Genomic DNA, 22,672 nt, shown 5'->3' with positions numbered 1-22,672 from the left:
TTATATTAAAATTTAAAAGGCAGGAATGCAATGTAGGTGGCTCCCATTTGGTGTCTTTTATTGGTAACTATATCCTCATACAATTTTATTGCTAGAATTTGCTCTTCCACATATTTACCTAAGCTATGATGATGATTCTTCCCTGCCAAGCAATCAGTCGTCATCATAGCTCTTATTTTGTGAAGAGGCTAGTATTTAGCAGAGTGGATCTCTTAATTTGTTTTTGTATGACTCGCATGAGTCACTATGCTGACTTCTATGGATGATAGTCACATCTTACTAGCTCTAAAAGTTTACAGATTTTTATGAGTGTAAACTGTTTGGTAATTATTTTATATTCTTTGGATTGGATCAAAAAAAGATGAGCACAAAATGGATTAAAATGAAAGTTGGAAATTAGTAAGAGGCTGTAGATGGGGAATAAGGAAGATTTTAGTAACAATGTCAGGAGCAAAAGCATGGTTTCCACATCCCTAGATAAATGAAGACCTGCTTGACAGTGTTTTGCTTTTTTGCTTTTCATGACTTTAGGAGCCAATGAAATAAATTTAAGATGTTTGGAAGTTACTTCGACATTTGGCTTTGGAGATCATTTCATTTTTATGTTTTTGCTGCCTTTGCTACATTGTTAGGTTAAATTTTCTTAAAACCAGATTTTACAAAACACAGGAAGATCTTGCTGAACTATATAAATGTAGAGCCAGGCTCCAAAAGTGAGAGGCACAGTGAGTAGCAGCATGCCTGGGAGCATAGGAGAGCTTCTTGTTGGGTAAGCTCAGCAAGTGCTCACTACCTTTGTGACTTACTCTGCCTCAAGCAAGCAGCATCTTCCCTGTGTCTTCCCTTCCATTGTCTTAGATGCTCAGCTTAAGCTTTTTGGGTGGTCGGAAGGGGGGAGGTACACATATTTAAAAGTAAGTTCTGGCAGTTGAGTATGCTTCCCTTAAGATTCTAAACAGAGCTTAAATTTTTCTGGAAACAAAAATGGAAATCCCTTCTCTTATCCATATTTCATATATGCTTTTATGTTAGGCTTTGTCAGGCCTACTTTAGTGAGTAAAAAGGTTGCATTTGTCATGCTATTTCTATGTATTAGCTTGTTAATTTGTAACTCCTGTCATTAATAATTTATTTGGCAACAACTAATGAACCCCTAGACTAAGCATGTAAGATAGTTTGTAAAGTTTGAATTAGTGAGCCTTCACCACATGTTAGCTTGTGGATGTAAATGTAAAATCTTTGCAATGATTTATATAACTATGGTGCCTTTGTCAACTAATAATAGTATGATGGTTACTTCAAAAACTTTACAGAATCAAGATGCGGTTGAAAAAGTGATGGAAAGTACAGCTTATACTGAAAATGAGGATAGTTATGAATATGAAGAGATGTCAAAAATAAAAGAAGGGACAGTATACAAACAATATTTAGCAAAAGGGATTTTCATGATACGCCCATCTGAGATCATGGGAGCATTTTCAGATGAGGAAGTAGATAATGGCCTAGACCCTGTGGGGCCTCAGTTCAACACTGATGAGAAGGGCTTACAAAAAGAGGAACTAGAAAAAGACAGTGATGAAGAAATAGTCTCTGAGAAGAATACTGAGGTGATGAGAATGACGAGTATGGACAATATTAGAAAAGGGGAAGAGAACGCAAGATCAGATTCATTTTTTGATGACTTACCAGATAATGACATGAATTCTGGGAGTGAAGAGAATAAAGATATTGCTGAGGAAAAGAAAAACAGTGAGCAGAATTTGATCTTTGACAGTGAAACAGAAATGGTAGAAGAACCAGACAGTTACATGGAATGTGACAGGCACAGTGAGCAAGACAGAGCTAAGGACTTGGAGCAGCCCACGTCAATAGAATCTAGTAGTGAAGAAAAAGATGATGATGAAGTGGAAACTGAGCACGACCTATGGTACAGCAGGAAATGTGCTGAACAAACAATTGAGAATGAATCCAACACAGCCAGATTTGTCCCAAAATATGATCTTAAGTATGACCACTTGTCAGGGATACCAGAGGAGCAGGAAGGACCAGACAATTCAGAAGGAAATATAGTAGTGGATCAAATGATACAGGTCCAAAAGGAAGATGTGAAATTGGAAGGAGAAGGAAAGGAGGAGAAAGCAGAAACCCTGTCAGAAGTCTTTACAGAAAAAGAGGTGAGTGAAAGTGAGGAAGAGTCAGGGGGAGAGGTAGAGGATGAATCTGAGGGGGAAAGGGATCAAATCTGTGAGAAGGGTAGTTTAGGAGCAGAGCAGTGGCAAAGGGTACAGGGAAAACAAGAGAGAAAGAAAGGCAAGAATACAGCAAAAAGGTGCATCTTGGCTATAGAAGGGAAAGAAGACAATGAAGGATGGAAGAAAAGGGGGGAGGGAGGAGAGGAAATGGAAAGGGATGAAGGAAACCGAGAGGAAAGAAACCAAGATAGAGAAGAAAACAAAGCAGAAGATGAAGGGAATGAAGAAGAGGAAGGGGAAAAAGTAGGAGAAGAAGGAGGAGAGGAAGAAGAGGGAGAAGGCACATCAGAGGAGCAAAGTGGGGAGGAAGAAGGAGATGAGAAAGAGAAAAAAAAGGAAAGAGATGGGAAGGGAGAGCAAGAAGATGAGCAAGAAGGGTGGAAAGAAGGAGAGGATCAAGAAGAGGAAGAGGAAATAGAGGAAGAAGAGGGGAAAGGAGAGGAAGAGAAAGGGAAAGAGGAAGAAGATGGGGCAGCTGATGAGAAAGGAGAGGAGCTAGAAGAGGAGGGAGAGGGGCTAGAAGAGGAGGGAAAGGGGCTAGAAGAGGAGGGAGAGGAGCTAGAAGAGGAGGGAGAGGGGCTAGAAGAGGAGGGAGAGGAGCTAGAAGAGGAGGGAAAGGGGCTAGAAGAGGAGGGAGAGGAGCTAGAAGAGGAGGGAGAAGAGCTAGAAGAGGAGGGAGAGGGGCTAGAAGAGGAGGGAGAAGAGCTAGAAGAGGAGGGAGAGGTGCTAGAAGAGGAGGGAAAGGGGCTAGAAGAGGAGGGAGAGGAGCTAGAAGAGGAGGGAGAGGAGCTAGAGGAGGGAGAAGGGCTAGAAGAGGAGGGAGAGGGGCTAGAAGAGGAGGGAGAGGGGCTAGAAGAGGAGGGAGAGGGGCTAGAAGAGGAGGGAGAGGAGCTAGAAGAGGAGGGAGAGGGGCTAGAAGAGGAGGGAGAGGGGCTAGAAGAGGAGGGAGAGGAGCTAGAAGAGGAGGGAGAGGGGCTAGAAGAGGAGGGAGAGGGGCTAGAAGAGGAGGGAGAGGAGCTAGAAGAGGAGGGAGAGGGGCTAGAAGAGGAGGGAGAGGAGCTAGAAGAGGAGGGAGAGGAGCTAGAAGAGGAGGGAGAGGGGCTAGAAGAGGAGGGAGAGGAGCTAGAAGAGGAGGGAGAAGAGCTAGAAGAGGAGGGAGAGGAGCTAGAAGAGAATAAAGGAGATGGGCTGGAAGAAGGAGAGGGGCTGGAAGAGGAAGTAAAGGAGCTAGAAGAGGAGGAGGGAGAAGGGCTAGAAGAAGAGGAGGGAGACGAGCTAGAAGAGGAAGGAGAGAGTGCAGAGGAAGAAGGACAAGAAGGAGAGGAAGAGGAGAAAGAAAGAGAAAGAGAAGAAAATGGAAGGTGTGGGGACAACAATGAGGAAGGAGAAGCATATAGTGGGGAAGAAGGGGAATACAAGGAGGTAAGTGGAGAAGCCGCTGCAAATGAAAGTCAAGAAGACAGAAAGCAGTCCCAAAAAGTGAGTGAAATAAAAGGGTGTATGAAATATGGCAGATATGAAAAGTATTCAGAAAAGTCCATTACTAACCCAGGGAGAAGGGGGAAAGAACAGAGGTCTAAAATGCCATTGGAGGCAAAACAGCTTTTAGAGAATGAACTACCAGGTTCCAAAAAATTCTGGAATGACGTTTTACCACTTTATTTGGAATTGAAGTAACAGACTAACTTTGGCCTGATTGTGGCCAGTAAAATCATTTGCATGCTTTACACATAATAGGTATGCACATTACATTTTATTAAACTGATCTGTGACTATGGTCTTTTTACACGTGGTTTAAGAACAAACAGATGATGTCATTTGAAGCCACGGGAGACATTATTAAGTTTTGATTCCTTCTAAACTCATATCTTTTGTTCTACCCACCAAAAGTTACTAATCTATAACTAGAAAATGTTAAAAATGCTATTTGTTATAGTTAATATTGCACATTCCTCATAAATGATGGATTTATATACTAGAAGCATACTGTAAGTACTATGTATATAATATTTTAAAACACTGCAGATGTTTAAGGGCTATCAAAAATCTTTGGATTTTTAATAAATATTCTAGGACCCCTTTTTAGTCTCTCTTACCTAAAATATTTTATAAGAATTAATGATAATTTAAAACTAAGGTAGAGAATTCCTATTTTAAAGAAATGACATTTGTCCTTTTACTTTTTCTATCCCCTTTGATAAAGATCCATAAAGTGACAGCTGTGTTGAAAAATTAGAAGCTAATGATGTGATGTCTTGTAATTGCTACCAAGGTATTTGACAGAATAGCTTAAGCACGTAACATAGGGCCTCATAGAAGTTTAAATGTTCAAGAAAGAAAATTAAACATTAAAATTTATTTTTCTGCTCTTCAAAGTTATGACTTCAATGTCTCTTGTCTTCTGTAATTTTAAATTTCTGAACTCAAGTAATGTCTGTATTAACTCTACTGTCTGAGCTTTCATTCTCAGTGTGCGTTATGTGTCCTCAATGTATTTTCATTGACTCTGTAATTGTGTTTGTCTGTTGCTTATCAGAATGTTTCAAGTAAAATAAAGATTAAATTTATATACTCAGTACTGTTTGTGGGAAGGAAAACTAATTTTTTGAGAAGGCAGGTTTCACTAGATTTTTCTTATGTAGCTAGTTTGGTTGTGTGTATTAGCTTCTTTTTCACCTTTTCTTTCTCAGCCTTTTCCATACTTTGGGCATGAGTTTATCAAGAAAGATGTTCATGACAACTTTTGTACATTTTGTGTAGTTGAACTCCACACATTTGATTCTCTGTAAGAATGAGCACGAGCTGAATGTTGAGGATCAAATGAAGTAGCCTTTCCTTAGAGCTGCAGAGATAGTTGGTACTGTCCCCTGAATAATGGATCGCGTTGATTTGACACTGCAAGCCTTGGATCAAACCTCCTGTCTTCATTGTTTCTAAAGTAGAACTGATAGTATCCTAAAGTATGCATGCTGAAGACATGAAGGCCATACAGGGAAGTAATGAGAGAATGCTAGGGATGTTAGAGTCAAAGGCAGGGCCACTGGGCTTCCATGAAGGGAAACAGCCAGGAGCACTGAAGCCATGGTCTAAAGTGCCCCTGTTTCACCATTTGAACTGATAGAGATATCCACTTTTAAGCAGCATTTCTGACCAGTTTCTTTGCATTTCCCTGCTCCAAAACTTGCAGCACCCTGCAGAAGTAGTACTTCCTACAAGTTACAGTTCCTACAAGTTGAAGTGCCTTCAAGCTGTATGAAGTTACAGCAACTTCTTTGCACTGTTAGGTTTCCTTTTCTTCCCTAGAAACAAGCAGAATTAGATTAGGAGACCTAAGTAATGCCATAGGAGCAGCATGGTTAGAGCTTTTTTTCTATTCCTGTTCCTGTTCCTGTTCCTGTTTCTATTCCTATTCCTCAATTTAAAAAGAAGCCTTAAGTTTAGTCACAAGAATCACCTAGTCTTCAAGCAGATGAGCAGGTGTATAGAAGTGAGCACTAGACCTAAGCAAAGCATGCTACCTTTCTGTGCCCAGTGTTCAGCTAACACATACTATATCACATACTGTGGCAGGACTGATACTGCCTAAAGTTTATGGATAGGAGTTTGTTGGTAGTAAGCGATACATTGGCATAGAGTATAAAAGAACACAAACTTTCATAAGAAGAGGTTACTCCATATGTGTAAATCTCATCATTAAAGGAAAAAGTGAGTGAAGGATAAGACCACTTGCACCCCTGTCTTTTGACAGCTGCTTACACAGATTTCAATAGCTAGTTCCTTCTTGTTTATTTTGTTTTTGAGACAGGGTCTCTTATAGCCTAGACTTGCTTAGAAAGTGTGCTGCTCACTAAGTAGCCAAGGATGGCCTTGAACTCCTGATCCTTCTGTCTCTACCTCTCCAATTCTGGGATTTACAAGGCATGGGAAACCTGCTAGTTGTTCAGGTGCTCGCTTTAGTTCACTGATAATTACTTGGGGAAATGTGAGGCATTGTATATGTAGTACAATCCCTTGAGTTACAGTCTCCTAATGTGGACTCTGGCAGAAAGAGACTTTCAGGTAAGCTGCAAGTAACTTCTGCAGAGCATCCATGCCTGCTCAACAACAGCCCTCAAGGTGAGTAACGCTGAAATGTGCGTTGATGGATTCACTGTAGAGATCAGATTCCGTGTGCGTGTGCTCTCTCCCACCAATGCATTAGTGAAAGAAGGCGCTATAATCTTTTTCTTCCTTCTGTTCATTGTGAAAATTTGGTGTCATGTGGCATGATTAGTTACTAACATATAGCTTAATGTTTTTTCCATATTATTGAATCACTTATTTATATATCTGGCACCAAGTCAGATAGGCCTAGAGAAGTGAGGACATGTAATAACCTACCTCCCATGTCTTAGCTGTCAGGAAGACTAAAGAACACTTTAGAAATACCAAGGTGTCCTGCAATGACTTATTTCTTTTTTGTTTTTTTCTTCTTAATTCAATATGTAACTGTTTCTTGTTTTAACCTATAGCGTTTATTTTTTTCATTTATTTGTTATAATTTATTCATATTACATCCCGATTGTTAATCCCTCCCTTCTATCTTCCCATTCCAGCCATCCTTCCCTCTTCTGCCCTATCCCCTCCCCTAGACCTCTAACGGGGGGGGGGAGCGGGAAGGCTGGGCATGAGGAGGGCAGAATCCTCCTCCCCCACAATCTGACCACAGCCTATCAGGTCTCATCAGGATAGCCCACATCTCCTTCCTCTGTGTACTTGCAGGGCCTCCCAGCCAAGGGGAAGTGATCAAATCAGAGATTTGATGTCAGAGGCAGTCCTTGTTCTCCCACAGTCATGGAGAATGAGCTGTCCTTTGGCTCTATCTAAACAGGGGGTCTAGGTTTACTGCATGCATTGTCCTCGATTGGTATATCAGTTTGTGCAGGGCCCCCTGTGTCCAGATTGACTGGCCTTGATGGTCTCATTGTAGGGCTCCTGATCCCTCCAGGTCCTCCCTAAGACTAGTTGCAAATCCTGGTGTCTACCCCAGTCTCTCAGAGGACTCCTATGTTGAGCTAATATCCACTTATGAGTGAGTACATATTATGTGTATCTTTCTGGGTCTGGACTACCTCACTTCAGGATGATCTTTTCTAGTTCTATCCATTTGCCTGCAAATTTTGATATTTCCTTGTTATTAATAGCTGAGTAGTATCCATTGTGTAAATGTACCACAGTGTGTGTGTGTGTGTTTGTTTGTTTTGTTTATCCATTTTTCAGTTGAGGGACATCTAGATTATGAACAAAGCTGCTATGAAAATGGTTGAGCAAAGATCCTTGTTGTATGGTGGGGCATCTTTTGGGTATATGCCTAGGAGTGCTATAGCTGGGTCTTGAGGTAGCTCTGTTCCCAATTTTCTGAGAAAGCACCAGATTGATTTCCAAAGTGGTTGTACACGTGTGCACTCCCACCAGCAATAGAGGTGTGTTCCACTTGATCCACATCCTCACCAGCATGTGCTATCACTTGAGTTTTTTTATCTTAGCCATTCTGGTAAGTGTGAGAATCTCAGAGTCCTTTGGATTTGCATTTCCCTGTGTTGGCTAAGGACATTGAGCATTTCTTTAAGTGTTTCTTAACCATTTGAGATTCCTCTGATTCTTTGCTTAGATCTATACCCCATTTTTAAATTAGGTTATTTGGTTTGTTGGTGTTTAATTTCTTGAGTTTTTTATATTTTGGATATTAGACCTTTGTCAGATATAGGGGTGGTGAAGCTCTTTTCCCAGTCTATAGGCTGTTGTTTTGTTCTGTTGACAGTGTCCTTTGCCTTACAGAAGTTTTTCTGTTTCAGGAGGGTTAAGTGGAATGCATACTTGGCAGTAAGTAATAGCTTTCTAATAGGTCTTATGACCTGCTCAACAGGAGGGAAACCATACCTTGTACTAAGCCAGCACCCTTAAGGTTGTTGTACCATGCTGATCATTTTGTGCTTTATTGGTATCTTAGCTGGGTAGGAATGTTGGTTGTTCCCTTTTTGAAAGCTTGCATGGTGCCTTCTGATACCATGAAAGCTAGTCCTCATGGAGGGGACAGTCAAGTCACTTCCATCTCTGCAATCTCTGCCTTGTTTCTGAAGTGCATGGTGTCTTCAGCAGTGGAGACTTACCTTCTACCTTTGGGATACAACCAGGGGAAATAACAACAGCCTCTATGTTTGGGGAGTTTTTTGGACAGCCCTGACCAGCAACTCAAAGGAGTGCTTCTCATGTCTGCTGTTGGGACTTTTGTTAAATGGCCTTTGGCTCTCAGAGTATGCATTTGTAGTTCAAATGAGAAATTTTCATTTGCTCTATATATGTATGTTTCTACACAAAATCACATGTATTGTAGATTTTTTATATAAATACTTAATAGTATGATTCTTTATGACTTTTCAATTACTCTCCTCTCCTCCTTTCCCCCTCCCTAAAGAGCCTTCTCTTGGAAGGCCTTAGCATCTTTGAGAACTAAATTAAAATTTAGGGCTCCCCTGGCCTAATACTTTAGCCCAGGGTACCCTGGCTTCAATGGTAACTGTGGTCCTATGGCTGTTTCTGGTTGGTACAGAACAGCCTTTTCCTTGCCTCTTCTAGCAGTCAGACTACTAATCTAAAACAAGAATTTTAGAGATGAAGATAGAAAAAGTACTTTGGCCCATTTTCTAATGATAAGATCTGGGATATTGTGGCAAACTGAAACAAGGAACCTTGACTTTCTTGATATCCCTCACAAGACATACGGTGTTGCCTTAGCCAAACAAAAGACCAGAGCACATTGTGGTGTGTGACCAATAAAATGATGGTCCAGTTTCATATGTCAGGCTCATTCACTTCTTCATCACTTCTTATCTTTCTAAGAATGTACTTAAACTTTATCTTTTCTTTTTATAAAATGACAGTATTCTGCTAATATCTCCTAAATTATCTCAATTGTAAAGGTAAGTGCTTTTTGTGGTTTATAGTAGTTATCCAGATGTGTTTATAGTTTTAACAAGTTCAAAGTGTTGCAATTGATGTGTCTTTTATGTTTAATGGCATTTAAAATGCATTCTTTATCTTTTTTTCTGGGTTATAGTTATACGTAACTCTCATAAGTATAAGTGAATTGTAAAGTGGGTGGGTCCTAAATCCCTGTTTTAGAAAAACAAGCATAATACATAATTATATAATAAGGAAAAACTTTTTTGTCAATTAATCAATTAATTTACTTTATATCCAAAACCAAAACTTCCCCTCCCTCCTCTCCTTCCAGTCCTTCCCTCTTCCCTCCCCTCCCTTATGCCCCCTCCCTTTCTTCTCAGAGAAAGGGAGACCTACCATGGGTATCTGCCTTCCATATCAAGTAGAGTGGGTGTGTCTTCTTCTATTGAGGCTAAACAAGACTGTCCAGTTAGGGGAATGGGCTCCAAAGACAGGCAACAGAATCAGAGACAGCTTCTGCCTCCTGCTGTTAGAAATCTCACATGAGGACCAAGCTGTACATATGTTGGGGGAAGGGCCTGGGTCCATTCCATGGATGCTTTCTGGTTGGTGGAACTGTTTAATTTCTCTCAAACTTAAGATCACTCTTTGGAGAAAGCCAAGAAAATATATTTAATTTTTAACAGGTTGGCCTTACCATGGTAACTAACAGATTTCCAGGAATACTAGGCATTGTCATACAGCACAGACATACACAGAGCAACAGAAATAAAATCCTTAGTGATGCAGTATCTTGATGTTCAGCATGGACTATACACTGTCTAAGTCTTCGACTTCTAAATATAATTGAATAGCGTATACATTCATTGAGATCATATACATTGCAACAGCATTATCTTGTATTTCTTCATTTTAAAAAGGAAATCTTTTATGATCACTTTTGTCATAGGATCATCCAACTTCAGAAATTGTAGAACCAGAACTAGAAAACAAGAGTGATGAAATGAGTGCCCAAAGTGTAGAAGACATTGTAGAAGAAGAAACGGAGGAAGAGAAGAATGAAACTGTAGTAGAAGAAGAAAGTTCACCTGAAGATGGCCTTCCTGCATCAGAAAGTTCCGAAACTATTGATACTGCGGGTGACAGCTCAGCCGAAATCTTAAAAGAGGTATGACAGTAAGGGCTTCTGTCCTGAGATAGCACCTACAGGAGAGGAGACGGTGGAGTGCAGCTTCTCAATGGAGGCAGGATAGACCTATGTATCACTTTATTCATAAGCCGAAAGGAATTTGCCTAGTCTAGAAAATAAGCAAACCTTATATCGAGCACACTCACCACACTGCTTGGTAGTATTTATTCCTATATGAATGGAAATGGGTCCAGATAGTATACTCTTGGGAAATGAAGCAGAAAATTGGGTATTTGTCTTTGAAATGCTTAAGATAAAAAGTTGGCAACCTAGTGCAGAAATACTATGTGTTATGTGCATATATTCGTACATATGGACATGCAAATGCATAAGGCCACAACAATATGTGAGTTCATAATCTGTTTGTCATGGATGCAGTCAAGACTGCCAACCGTACTCTGGATTCATTTCCAAGGTGTGGAATGCTGAAACCCAAAAGTAATGGCCTTATGTTCATTTTCACCTTCCAGAATACTTGTACAAAACACCAGTTAGTCATAGTTTCTAGTTAATAAAACACTTTCATTCTTACTCTGTAAAAGACTCTTATTTTTGAAATTCATTCTCTTTCTCTAAACAGAAATAGCTACCAAAACGTAGTTGACCTTTTATTTGAATATGTACTTTAAAAACATATATTGTGTCCGGGCAGAGGCAGAAGCAGGCAGATCTCTGTGAGTTTAAGGGCAACTGTTCTACAACGTGAGTCCAGGACAGGCAGGGCTACACAGAGAAACCCTGTTTCGAATGAATGAATGAATGAATGAATGAATCCATATATTGTGTTTCTATTTTAATAGTGTCTCATATATCTCAGGCTGATATCAACCTTACTATCTAGCTGATGATGGCCTTGAATTCTTCATTCCATGCCTCCACCTCCCAAGTGCTAGGATTAAAGATTGGTTCAACTATGTGCCTGCCATTTTTAATTTAAGAGATGATATTGTCATGTAGAGGTCATTTTTCTTGGTTTTGGTATTTCTGAAGACTCTTTACTTTCACTGAGGAAAACATTATTCTGGCAGTTACTGTTTTCTTATAGAAAGAAAAAAAATATCCTGTTTGTGGAAGGTTTTAACTCAGGTTTTGGTGGTCACTAAAACTTTTTAATATGAAAACATTAACTATCCATTTCCTATCATAAATTTTTGAGAGAAATTTTGTGTGCCATTTAGTTTTGCTCAGTCATTTTATAGATACAGTTTTCTTAAGTTCATACAGTTTATTTTGATTTTTTTAAAGACAAGGTCTCACTATATAGTCCTAGCCATCCTCAAACTTGTTATGTAGGCCAGACTGGCCTTGAGTTGTGGAAGCTACCTGCTTCTGCTTCCTGAGGATTATAGGCATTTGCCATTGTGCCTGAATTAAAGTCACTGAAGACATCAGCAGTCACTAAACATCAAAGGCAAAGTGAATTATCACATACCTATGTCATTAATTAGAGACAGGCTCTAGAACCATGCTCTGAAATTAAAACTAGGCTTTCTAACAGCACAAATATTGGAAGAAAAGTTTGTTGTTGTTGTTGTTGTTGTTGTTGTTCATGTGTTTTATCATACTGTTTCTTTATTGGTTGTAGGAAGACAGTGTCAACCTACTGCAACGGACCCTTAGTGAGTACAATGAAAATCCAAAAGGTATGAGCACATTTGACTTTAAAATGATATTTTAAGTTTATTTTATTTTTAAATCCTTCCAGTTCCTCCCTCTCGTCTTCCCCAACCCCCTCCCTTATCCTCAGAGAAGAGGAGGCCTCCATGGATATTAACCTCCCTTAGCATATCAAGTTTCAGCAGGACTAAGGGCATCCTCTCCCACTGAGGTCATGTCAGACAATCCCAGCTAGGGGAAAGGGAATTAAAGGCAGGCAACAGAGTCAGAGACAGCCCCTGCTTCTGCTGTTAGGGGACCCACATGAAAATCAAGCTACATATCTGTTACATATGTTTAGGGGTCTATTTCTGTCCTATACATGCTCGCTGGTTAGTGGTTCAGTCTTGTGAGCCCCTAAACTGCTGATCCATATATCCAGCCTCTCAACCAGCTTAAGAATTACTATTTCATCATCAATAAGATGTACGATATGCACTAACGTGGTGTTCCAATATTATATCTGCTTCCTATATTTCTGTAAAACCTTGAAATAAGGAGATCCATAAGATAGTTCTATGAATGGAATGGAGAAGAAATGGTTCATGTCACTCTTGTATTAGAAGTACAAATGAAAGTCTTGCTTGGCTGGGACATTTGAATGAACATGTGGTAAGATGTGTCACTGCTCAAGGATTTAGAACTAAATCTACCTGTTCTTCTCTCCTATCCACACAGTATTAAGTTGGGCCTTTGCTTTATTTTCCCAACTTAGTCTCTGTCAAACTACTAGAGACTTCTTTGCACAAGTTAATATGATTGGGCTGTCCTAAAGCCCAGTTATTTCCCCCAGGATTGGACCTGTGTCTCTAATGTCACTCTAGGCATATCTTTTGTTAATAAGCTTGTTAGTATAGCAACAGGTGCCACATAATCCAGAAGACTGTGATTGCACTCTGTGTTTCTGTTTATCTGTGTTAGTGATGAAAGATTTACCTGTTACGTTTTTACATTATCACTTTACAATATGCATTCAACTGTGTTCTCATTAGAAAAAAAAACTGTTCATGGACTTGGGGTGTAGCTCAGTGGTAGAACTCTTGCCGAACGTAATCAAGACTCTGGGTTTTATCCTCAGTACCTCAGAGATAAATAAAATAGCTACTCGTGGAACTGACTATCTGACATGAACTGAACAGAGAAAGAAATCATTCCTCAGTTGTTTTGTCCTTATAAGATTATATTTAGTAAAATGCTGAAGTATTGTCACCCTTAAGGATTCTTAGAATGTAGCCAATAGTGTAAAAGAGAAACTAAATATAAGTTTCAATGGTTGGCCATGTAAAACCAAAAGAATATAATGCTTTATAAGTTTTTTCTTAAAGAGTATTATTTAGCTATATAATGAACGGGTTAGCATAAAACATCAAATGTAACATGTTAATTTGAGTACAAAGAATAAGTATAAAACAGGATTAAATAGTGATATAGGGGCCAGGAAGATGCTTCAGTCATTAAAGCCCTGGCCATGTAATCATGAAGACCTGAATTTGTGTTCCCAGCACCCACATTAAAAAGCTGGGTGTGGTGACATACTCTAGTATTCCTAGTGCTGGAAAGGCAGATGCAAGAGGGCCTTTCAAGCTCTCAGGCCAACTAGCATTGCCCTGTCAGTGAACTCCAGGTTCAATGAGAAATCTTGAAATTTGTAGGCAAATGGATGGAACTAGAAAAGATCATCCTGAGTGAGGTAACCCTGACCCAGAAAGACACACATGGTATATACTCACTTATAAGTAGATATTAGCCCAACATAGATGTCCTCTGAGAGACTCCACCCAGAAGGGGATCAGGACAGATACTGGGACTCAAAGCCAGACTCTGGGCAGAGGGCTGAGAGATGTATGGAAGAGTTGGGGATGGAAGGACCCGGAGGACTCAGGAACTCCACAAGGAGACCATTAAAGCTAGCGGATCTAGACCTAGGGGGCCTACACAAACTGTTGTACCAACCAAGGACAGTGCATGCAGAGAACCTAGACCCCTTGTTTAGAAATAGCAGATGGACGGCTTACTTTCCAAGATTGGGGGGATGGAGAGGAGCAGGGACTGACTCTGACATGAGCTCTGGTACCTGTGTTGTGATCACTTCCCCTTGGCGGGGAGGCCTTGAGGGCAGGGCACACAGAGGAAAGGGATGAAGGCTATCCTGATGAGACCCAATGGACTGTGACCAGACCCCACCTCAGAGGTCTAGGGGAGGGGAAGGGGAAGATAAGAAAGAGATGGTGAGAAGGGGAAGATAAGAGAGGGTGGAATGGGAAGATAAGAGAGAGGGGATAACAATCTGGATGTAATGTGAATAAAGTATAGTATGTTAAAAGTTCAATTAAAAAACCCAAAGAGCATCTGCATGGGCTGGACCTAGGCCCCCTATACATATGTAGAACATGTGCAGCTTGGTCATCATGTGGGTTCCCTAACAATGGGAGTCAGGGCGGGCTGTCTCTGAGCCTGTTGCCTGCCTTTGGATCCCTTTCCCTTAGCTGGGCTGCCCTGTCTGGCCTCTGAAGGAGAGATAAACCAGTTTTTGTTATGATCCCAAGTGTGGGATCGGAACAGTCTTATGAGAACAGGTGAGGTTAATCCACTAGAAGACAAACCACCTTGTGTGGGAGCTTGATTGTTACCAGATGAAAAGATCCCGTGAACAGACTCTGGGAGGAGATATATAAATGAGCCCAAAATTGGAGGTGGGGTGTTTGGAGACTTGGGATAGTTTTGGCTGTTCATTGCTCCACTTCCAAACACTCCTAGAGAGAACCACTTGAGGGAAGGCTTTGGGGGCTGCGAGCTCTTGCTGAGGTTCTGGGTTCTGGTTACTGTAGGTTCCAGCAGAAGAAATCCTGCTGGCAATGCCAGGAGAATCATTCCTCAGAACTGATATCCTACGGTTTTGTTATTCTTTAATCCTCTTTTCCTGTTGTTTTGGTTAGTTGGGCTATAAGGGACGTACGCTCGGTTAATAAGTTTGTAATAAAATATATTGGTTAAGAAAACTGAACCAACAGGCCTCAGTGGGAGAGGATGTACTTAGCCCTGCTGCCATTTGAGAGGCCAAGGTGGGCTGGCACCCAGAGGACCTCTTGTTCTCTGAGGGGAAGAGGAGGGAGATGGAGGATTGGGGTGTGAGGGTGGGACTAGGAGGAGGGAGGCAAGCTGTACTGTAAACTGATTAACTAAATAAATGGAAAAATAGGGGAAGTTTTGGGGAGTAGGGAGAGCATCTAGGAGGAGTTGGGGGAGTGAGGAACAAAGAGTGAATATTGTCAAGATATAGTTATGAAATTCCCAAATTATTGACAAAATACTCTATTATTAATTATTAAAGAATCTTTCAAGGAAAAAATTTAGCAAACTAAGTTAGAAGAAAACAATGGGATTAACTGCAGTGTATTTGTACATAAGCCATAGAGTATGAAGATGAATTAGTATTAATTAAAAACATGCCATACCACGCTTACCCCAAATGTCAATATTTGATTTAAAAAATGTTCACTCTTAAAAAAAATAACCAACCTATGTAAACACACACACAAACACACACACACACAAGTGCGCACACACACACAAGTGCGCACACACACACAGATAGACCTTTTAAAATAGGTTACATAAGTCTTCTCTAGCATTTCATGATGATTCTTCATAATAGGAACTATTTGGATACTCACAGTCCAAATATTTTTGCATTGGTTAAGTTGTCTAGGCATCTTTCCATAACTGACTCCACTTTTCAGGAACTGTGTGCTCTGTCATTGCTCACCTCTCCAGTGGTGAGCTCTTTTTGTATTATCCCACAACTCAAGGTAGATAGCATTTATCTGAAAACATCGAAACTTTTCTTTCTCTTTAGTTAGGATAATATTTTTACATGTATCCACTTGTAGGACACATGTATGATCGTATAAAGAGCAGTTCTTCAGAAATTCTGGGAGGTAATGAATCAGCAAATAAAGACATAAAAAAGTCTAAGAAGGTAAGTGAAGTAAAATTTTGCATTTTGGTGTTAAGACCAAAGTATTGAAATCACATTCTACTTTTCCTATCCTAGCTCCTTAATAGTTTTATAACCCAAAAGTATGCAAAGGGTTTAAGGTGGTGGTTCATGACTTTAGTGAGCTAGCTTTCCTCTATTATCATTTGCCTGGTAGAGATATTTTACTCTACTTTTTAACTTAGATGGGTACATTGTAAATATCCTGAAGAGCTGGATTTTGACCTTGAATGTTTCACATGCATACATAGCATCTGGAACTAACCAGTGTTCTTATCTTTTTCTCAAATAATCACAGAATCTTAGAATAGTTTTCTGCTTTACCATCCCTTCTTTCCCATTTTCCGAATTACTATACCCAATGTTTTCATTTTGTTATGGTCACAAGCCATGTTGGTACTTGGTTTTGATACCATATACTCTGCTCACCATTGCTATTTACTTCTCAGGTGTCCTTTCTGGGCTTCTTACTCTCCCTGAAGAAACCCTTTGGAAGTCCTTTTCATAGGTGGCTGGTGGTAGTTCACACTTTGCATTTCTAGTTCATCATAGTTTTTGATTGATAAATAGTATCTAGTTGGCTAGTCTTGGATCTGTTCTAATCTGTAGTTAGAGCTGTGGCTCATGTAGACCAGTTGCCTAGTGTGCTTGAGACCCGGGTTTCGCTTCCAAGCACTACAAAACACATGTTGCTTTAGTATATTTGTTGAGAGCTTTTTATATAACATGTAATTTTATCTGTGCTTGATTTTTTTAGATTGTCTTTGTTCACTGTAGTATGCATAGATGTGTATTTTTAATTTTAACTTAGTTGAGACTTATTATGACCTTTGAGCTATACCATCTCTCCAGCCTTTCCCCCTTGCACTTGAAGTGAACTTACATGTATTTGATCTTTCAGACTGGTGTGATGTTTTCTGCTTTAAAAACATACTCACTTTCTGTGTTATACTCCTCAATTATAATGTTAAACATCCTCCAGAGTCACAATCTCTGTGTCACTTTGGCTCACTTACTAACAATAGTGCTTTCTTTCTATATATATTTTGAAATCTGGACTGAATTCATGTTCAACCAGGACATTTGCAAGTAAATCCTCTAAAGCATAAGCAAGTGTCAGTCCATCCATCCAGAATGGTTATTGATCTCTCTGGTAAATCTGAAGTGGCTTCAAGTCAGTGTCTTTTTGAAGGGTTGCCTGTCCACACTGGCCATATGAACTTCACACTTACCTCAGCGAAACCGTGTTTCTTCTTCATTCATGCACCAAGTGACAGATGCTGTCTAGTTTGTATGTGGTATTTATACATGGACTTACTTAGAGTAAACAGTCCTTTGAGGAACCCCACACTACTTAAGGGTTGACTCAGTCCAATTCCCTACACTTTGTGAATTCAGATTTCCTAACGCCCCAGGGTTTAGGTTACAAGGTTTACAAATGCTGTTTCACTGCTCATACCCAAAGCTTTGTCTTTAAATTTGGAGGGAGTTACCTGCACATTAGAAAGTCACACATTTTTAACTTAATGAAAGGTTTTTGCTGCTTGTGGTGAAACAGTTTTTCAAGATGTCTGCTTTCCAGTGTAGCAAGTTAAAGAGTACATCCATTTGAATCCATAAATGCTTTTGCCAGGAGTCTTTTTAGGTTATCTCCTACTCTAATTACCTCCAACTTACGGTTAAAGGTGAGTGGTTACTATTGGTAGATCCATTTTGATTTCTGAAAGAGCTACATAATCATAAATTTTTCATTTCTTCTGTTTTTCTTGCTTCTGACTTCTCATCAGCAGCATTGTTTGTGTGACAGCTCTTTGACAGATACCAATTTCTCCCTGGATAAGTATTCAAAGGTTCTAAGTCAGATGAGACCTTTGCCTAAGATGATTGATCATCTTAATCCTATCTCCTATACGTGGCCCCTCGGGCCATACCCTTCTTACTAAGTATTCCTTCCCTGACTTCCAAGCTGCTTTATTCTTCCAAGTTTTGACCCTACAAACCTTAGTCCTCAGGGACAGCTTGCCACATCTGCCCGCCTCTCAGCCATTGCTGCTCATTAATTATCCTTTCTTAGACTCTCTTGTGTCTTCCAAGGATCCCTACTATTTTCATCTGTTATCTATTTCTGTGTATCCCAGTGCTGGTCTCCCACAGCTCCCCCTCCATCTCTCCCACTGCTGACTCAGACCCACAAGCCTCAGACAGCCTTCATCTGGCAACTCTAACATTTTTTTTCCCAACTTCTGATCTCAGGAATATGGAGGTATGTTCTCCTTTCTAGAATATTCATGGCAGAAATTATCTGTAGTTGAGATATTCCAGTGGTACCAGAAAAGTCCCCCAAATGACCAGGTCTTCTTACATTTAAATGGTAACAATGAGTGAGTGAGTTCTTGATGTTCATGTTTTCCTTTTACAAGACAAAAGAGTGAAATACTTATTTCCACCTGTGAAGAAGCATGATGATATATTAATATGAAGGTATTGTTAGTATGGAAAGTTGCATGCTGCAAGGCCTACCTTTAGTCATGACTGCATTCAGGTAGAAGGGAAAAATCTGTTGGGATGCCAAGGACATATTGTTGTACAGATATGTACATTAAAGTGTGACTAAATTATATTCATACCTGTTAAAGTTATATCCCTGCACACTTTCTGAAATGAAATCTTTTTGTTTGTGTGTTTTTGCTAGATTTCCTTCTTTAATCGGATGTCATTGACAGGTCAGAAAATGATGCAGAGTACTAATGATCCACTCCCAGAGATAAAGCCAATAGGAGACCAAATAGCCTTACAAAGTGATAAGAAAGATGCCAACCAGAACCACATGGGTCAAAATCTTCAGGATACTGCAACACCAAACATGGAGGGAAAATCCAAATCCTGTACAATACTATAAATGTATGTTTATCATTCCATGGTCACTGAGCACATTTTTTTCTTCATACTTGAAAAATGTTATGACTGCTGAAGGAAATTTCCTGATAACATGATAACATATAAGTTGTTATGTTTTGCTTGGTTTGAACAGTATGAACAGTTTGAATATTTATTTATGCTAATATTCTTAACGCGCAGTTTCCAAAATACATGTACCTCCAATTCTCCTTGAAGTGTTCTGGCCTTAACTGTTCAGTGTTGCATAAAACAATATATTTTTATATTTGAAAACTGAATGAAGATATTTCATAGTTTTGCTAACACCATTATTGTTCTTTGTAATTTCCTAAGACAATGTTCATGATCTTACAACACTGGAACAGTTTTGAAGATATTTACAACATATAAAAACAGGCAAAGTTGTAATGAACTTATTTTAATAAATTATATCTGGTTGGCTCTACTATTAAAATGGGTAAGGTAGTTGGATGTGTTCATTGGTCAATAAGGGACAAAAATTAATTTTTAATATCAAAGAAGAGGGTGGAGAGAGCATTTGATTTTCTTACAGAGGGCTTGAGCTTGGTTTCCTCAACCTACATGGCATTCACAACTGCCCATGACTTCAGTTCCTGGAGATCTGATGCCCTCTTCTGACCTCTGGAGGTACCAGGCATAAACATGTTACACAGACATACATGCAGGCAAAACAATCTAAATATATATTTTTTTTAATCTAAGGGCACAAAATCGCTTTATTACTTAATCAAAGATGTAAATTATCTAGAAAATTTGACCCTGACACCAATTGCGACCATAAGAGACCCCAAAACAGTCAGGCTTGCTAATTTCAGTTGTCTCTCTAGCAATGGCACCTGCTGTCTCATGCCTCAAGCATCACAGAATGCATAGAAATGATAAAGCTGTTAATCTGCTCTGATGGGAGCTTTGTTTCCTTGCTCACACTCACTTCCCCTAACTCCCTTGTAAACAAAACACATCACTTTTCAGTTGCAATGACAGTTGCCCCATTTAAACAAAGAAAACAGAACCCTATCATTGTATTTTTATCTACAGGGTAAAAAAACAAACAAACAACAACAAAAAAACCAGTGTTCATCCAGAAAGAATATAGTTTTGAAATATTAAAATTGTTATCTGAGTGGGCATTACACTTAGTAGACTTTTTTATTTTATTAGAAGTGAATACAGTTTGAAAACTTGGGTTGTTGAGTATGAGTGAGACCCAGTGACAATGATAGAATGTCCCTCCTTTGTTTGTGTTACTTGGGTCTTTTGGAAAGAGTTTGAAGATATAATGAAAATCCATAGTCACTTTACCTTAACTTAGACTTTCCAAAGGAGCTAATCACAGATGGCCCTGGCCTGTCAGTTGAACCTTGTCAAGGAATCTTGAGTGGTCCAACATAAAAGAAGTCAAGATCCTATTGGCCTGGGAAAGGCCAACTGCCATATTTATGGAGAACACATTATACCAGAGAGTGTAGGGCAGCCTCGGGAATCGGAGAGCTTGCCATTCTGCAACTGTTGGGAAATGAATTCAACCCAAAACCAGTGAGCCTAGGAGAGGAACACAGTCTGCAGATTAGATCATAGCCCTGACTGACTTTCCAGAATTATGAGACTATGGATACATGTAGGAAGTTTTTATCTGCTAAATTTATGGTGATTTTCTTTAAAATTTTTATAATAATGTCTCTGTGTCTCTGTGTCTGTGTCTGTCTCTGTCTCTGTGTCTGTCTCTGTCTCTCTCTCTCTCTCTCTCTCTCTCTCTCTCTCTCTCTCTCTGTGTGTGTGTGTGTGTGTGTGTGTGTGTGTGTGTGTGTGTGTACACTTAGAAAGGGCTACATCTGGTGAGTCAAGCTGTGGTCTCTGTTTCTGCTTCTTCGTCTTCTTCCTCCTCCTTCTCTGTTTTAAATGAGTAAAATATTTTGGTAAGAGAAATTAAGTTAACAAGGAAAGCATATTGAAATAATTAACCTCATATTTACCTTGGCTATAGCAATCACTAATTTGACATTAAATTGGAATTGGGAAATGATTGTTTAAAAACTAACTAGAAAAATTATGATCCACCTGCAATAATTTCAAATTTTTCAATGCATAAATACATAATGAGTTTCAGACCAGTCATGGCTATATAAGTGAGACCCTGCCTCCAGACCAAACAAAAAAGCCAATGTAGAAGCTACACCCATAAAGCCTCACCAACATGACTTCCCAAATGTGAGAGGAATAAACATGATACCCATGAATATGCCAAACAACATGGTGTGTGGGAGAGCCCATGAGGCCTCAGATTTATACAAAGTACTATATACAACTGAGGGATGCTAGGAGCAGGAAAGTAGCACACCAATTGGTTGAACTGTGCCAAGTGGTCTACCTTGAAAACATACATACAGATAACATACAAATTGAGCAGGTATATATATATATATATATATATATATATATATATATATATATATATATATATATATATATATACACACACAATAACAATTATTGAAAAAAGAGGCCATGAATTTGAAGGAGATTGGGGAGAGATACATGTGAAGATTTAAAGGGAAGAAAGGGAGGGAAGAAATGAAATTATGATCTGAAAAATAAAATTTTTAAAAATACAGAAAACAAGGTAGCTACTTTTAAATGTCCAGACACAGTTGCTACATTAGAATTCTATAGACAGAGAAATTTTGTTTCATAAATGAGAATAGAGACATTTCGAGACAAAAGGTAAGATTTGTCTATAGCAAGTATACACTAAAGTGATAGAGATATTTTTGTGCTCCTCACATAGTAGCTCTTAATCAGGAGGATTATTTTCCTTCCCCAGAGGACATTTAGCATCATCTGGAGATACCACTGCTTATCAAAAGCCAGGAGAGGCAGAGGGAGGAAGCTACTCCTGCAAAACAGCAGCCCACTCCATACACAATTCTCTTCAAAACAATACTGACATTTAAAATAACATGTCCTCATGGAAACCAGTAGGTTCACACACAAAGTATTTAAGTTTTTTATAGTAGATTTTATAGTAGCTTCATTCATAATCCCCAGACCCAGAAAGAACCCAACAGCCTTCAATGGTGAATGGAAAGTCGAGTGTAGCAGTCCATAGAACAGAATGCTTCACTATAAAAAGACATACTCTCCTGATACATGCACCCACTCAAGTGAATCTGAAAAGTGTGCTTCCGAAAGAAACTTGTCTCCACTGGGTAACTACTGTGTGATTCTGTCTCTATGGCATTATCCTAAATACAAAACTCTTAACAGTGGGAAACAAATCAATGCTCAAAGGAGATATGCTTTCAAAGAGCACTGGACAATATTTTGGTAAAACTTCTCTATTCTGACCTGGGTGGTTACTGCGTGAAACTAAAGCTAAACTGGTCCATTGGACTATATGTTGATTTAAAAATCTATTTAAAAAAATCTTAAATAACGCCATTCAATAAATTACATCAAGTGGATCCAAAGCAATGAAGTAAGAGTCATAAAACCAAGGAAGGGATGAAAACCTATGCCTTGCCTGATTCTCATCCAGTAGGTTGAGTGAAGACATTTGGGAAATATGTTCTTTGCATCCGCTTCTTATGATATGGCACTGTGACTAAGAATCACCATGAGCGTCCAGAATTTTACATCTCTTAAGCTGATTCCTACCGGTCATTAGCAAAATGTCCACGTTATTGTCCATGAAAATCAATTGTTGTGTTAATACCTGTT

General features: G+C 39.3%; 1 protein-coding gene across 3 annotated transcripts in view; it reads left to right on the top strand.

Moving 5' to 3' along the window:
* Positions 1-20,028, top strand: part of RPGR (retinitis pigmentosa GTPase regulator) — a 61,447-nt gene extending 41,419 nt beyond the window's left edge. Inside the window, exons 14-18 of one of the 3 annotated variants that reach the window (XM_084788992.1) lie at positions 1,314-2,174; positions 10,144-10,362; positions 11,969-12,026; positions 15,930-16,018; positions 18,729-20,028. In XM_084788992.1, the coding sequence (XP_084645118.1) occupies positions 1,314-2,174; positions 10,144-10,362; positions 11,969-12,026; positions 15,930-16,018; positions 18,729-18,935 (1,434 nt within the window). In that variant the 3' untranslated portion in view covers positions 18,936-20,028. The remainder of the gene's footprint in view (positions 1-1,313; positions 2,175-10,143; positions 10,363-11,968; positions 12,027-15,929; positions 16,019-18,728) is intronic. The other 2 variants (XM_084788993.1, XM_084788994.1) reach the window with 2 other exon arrangements.
* Positions 20,029-22,672: the final 2,644 nt, after the last annotated feature.

The sequence above is a fragment of the Acomys minous genome, assembly GCF_964271855.1.
Source record: "Acomys minous genome assembly, chromosome: 7".
In the NCBI taxonomy this organism is placed as follows: domain Eukaryota; kingdom Metazoa; phylum Chordata; class Mammalia; order Rodentia; family Muridae; genus Acomys; species Acomys minous.
Note: the sequence above shows the minus strand (reverse complement) of the source record. Positions and strands in the feature narration are given on the sequence as shown.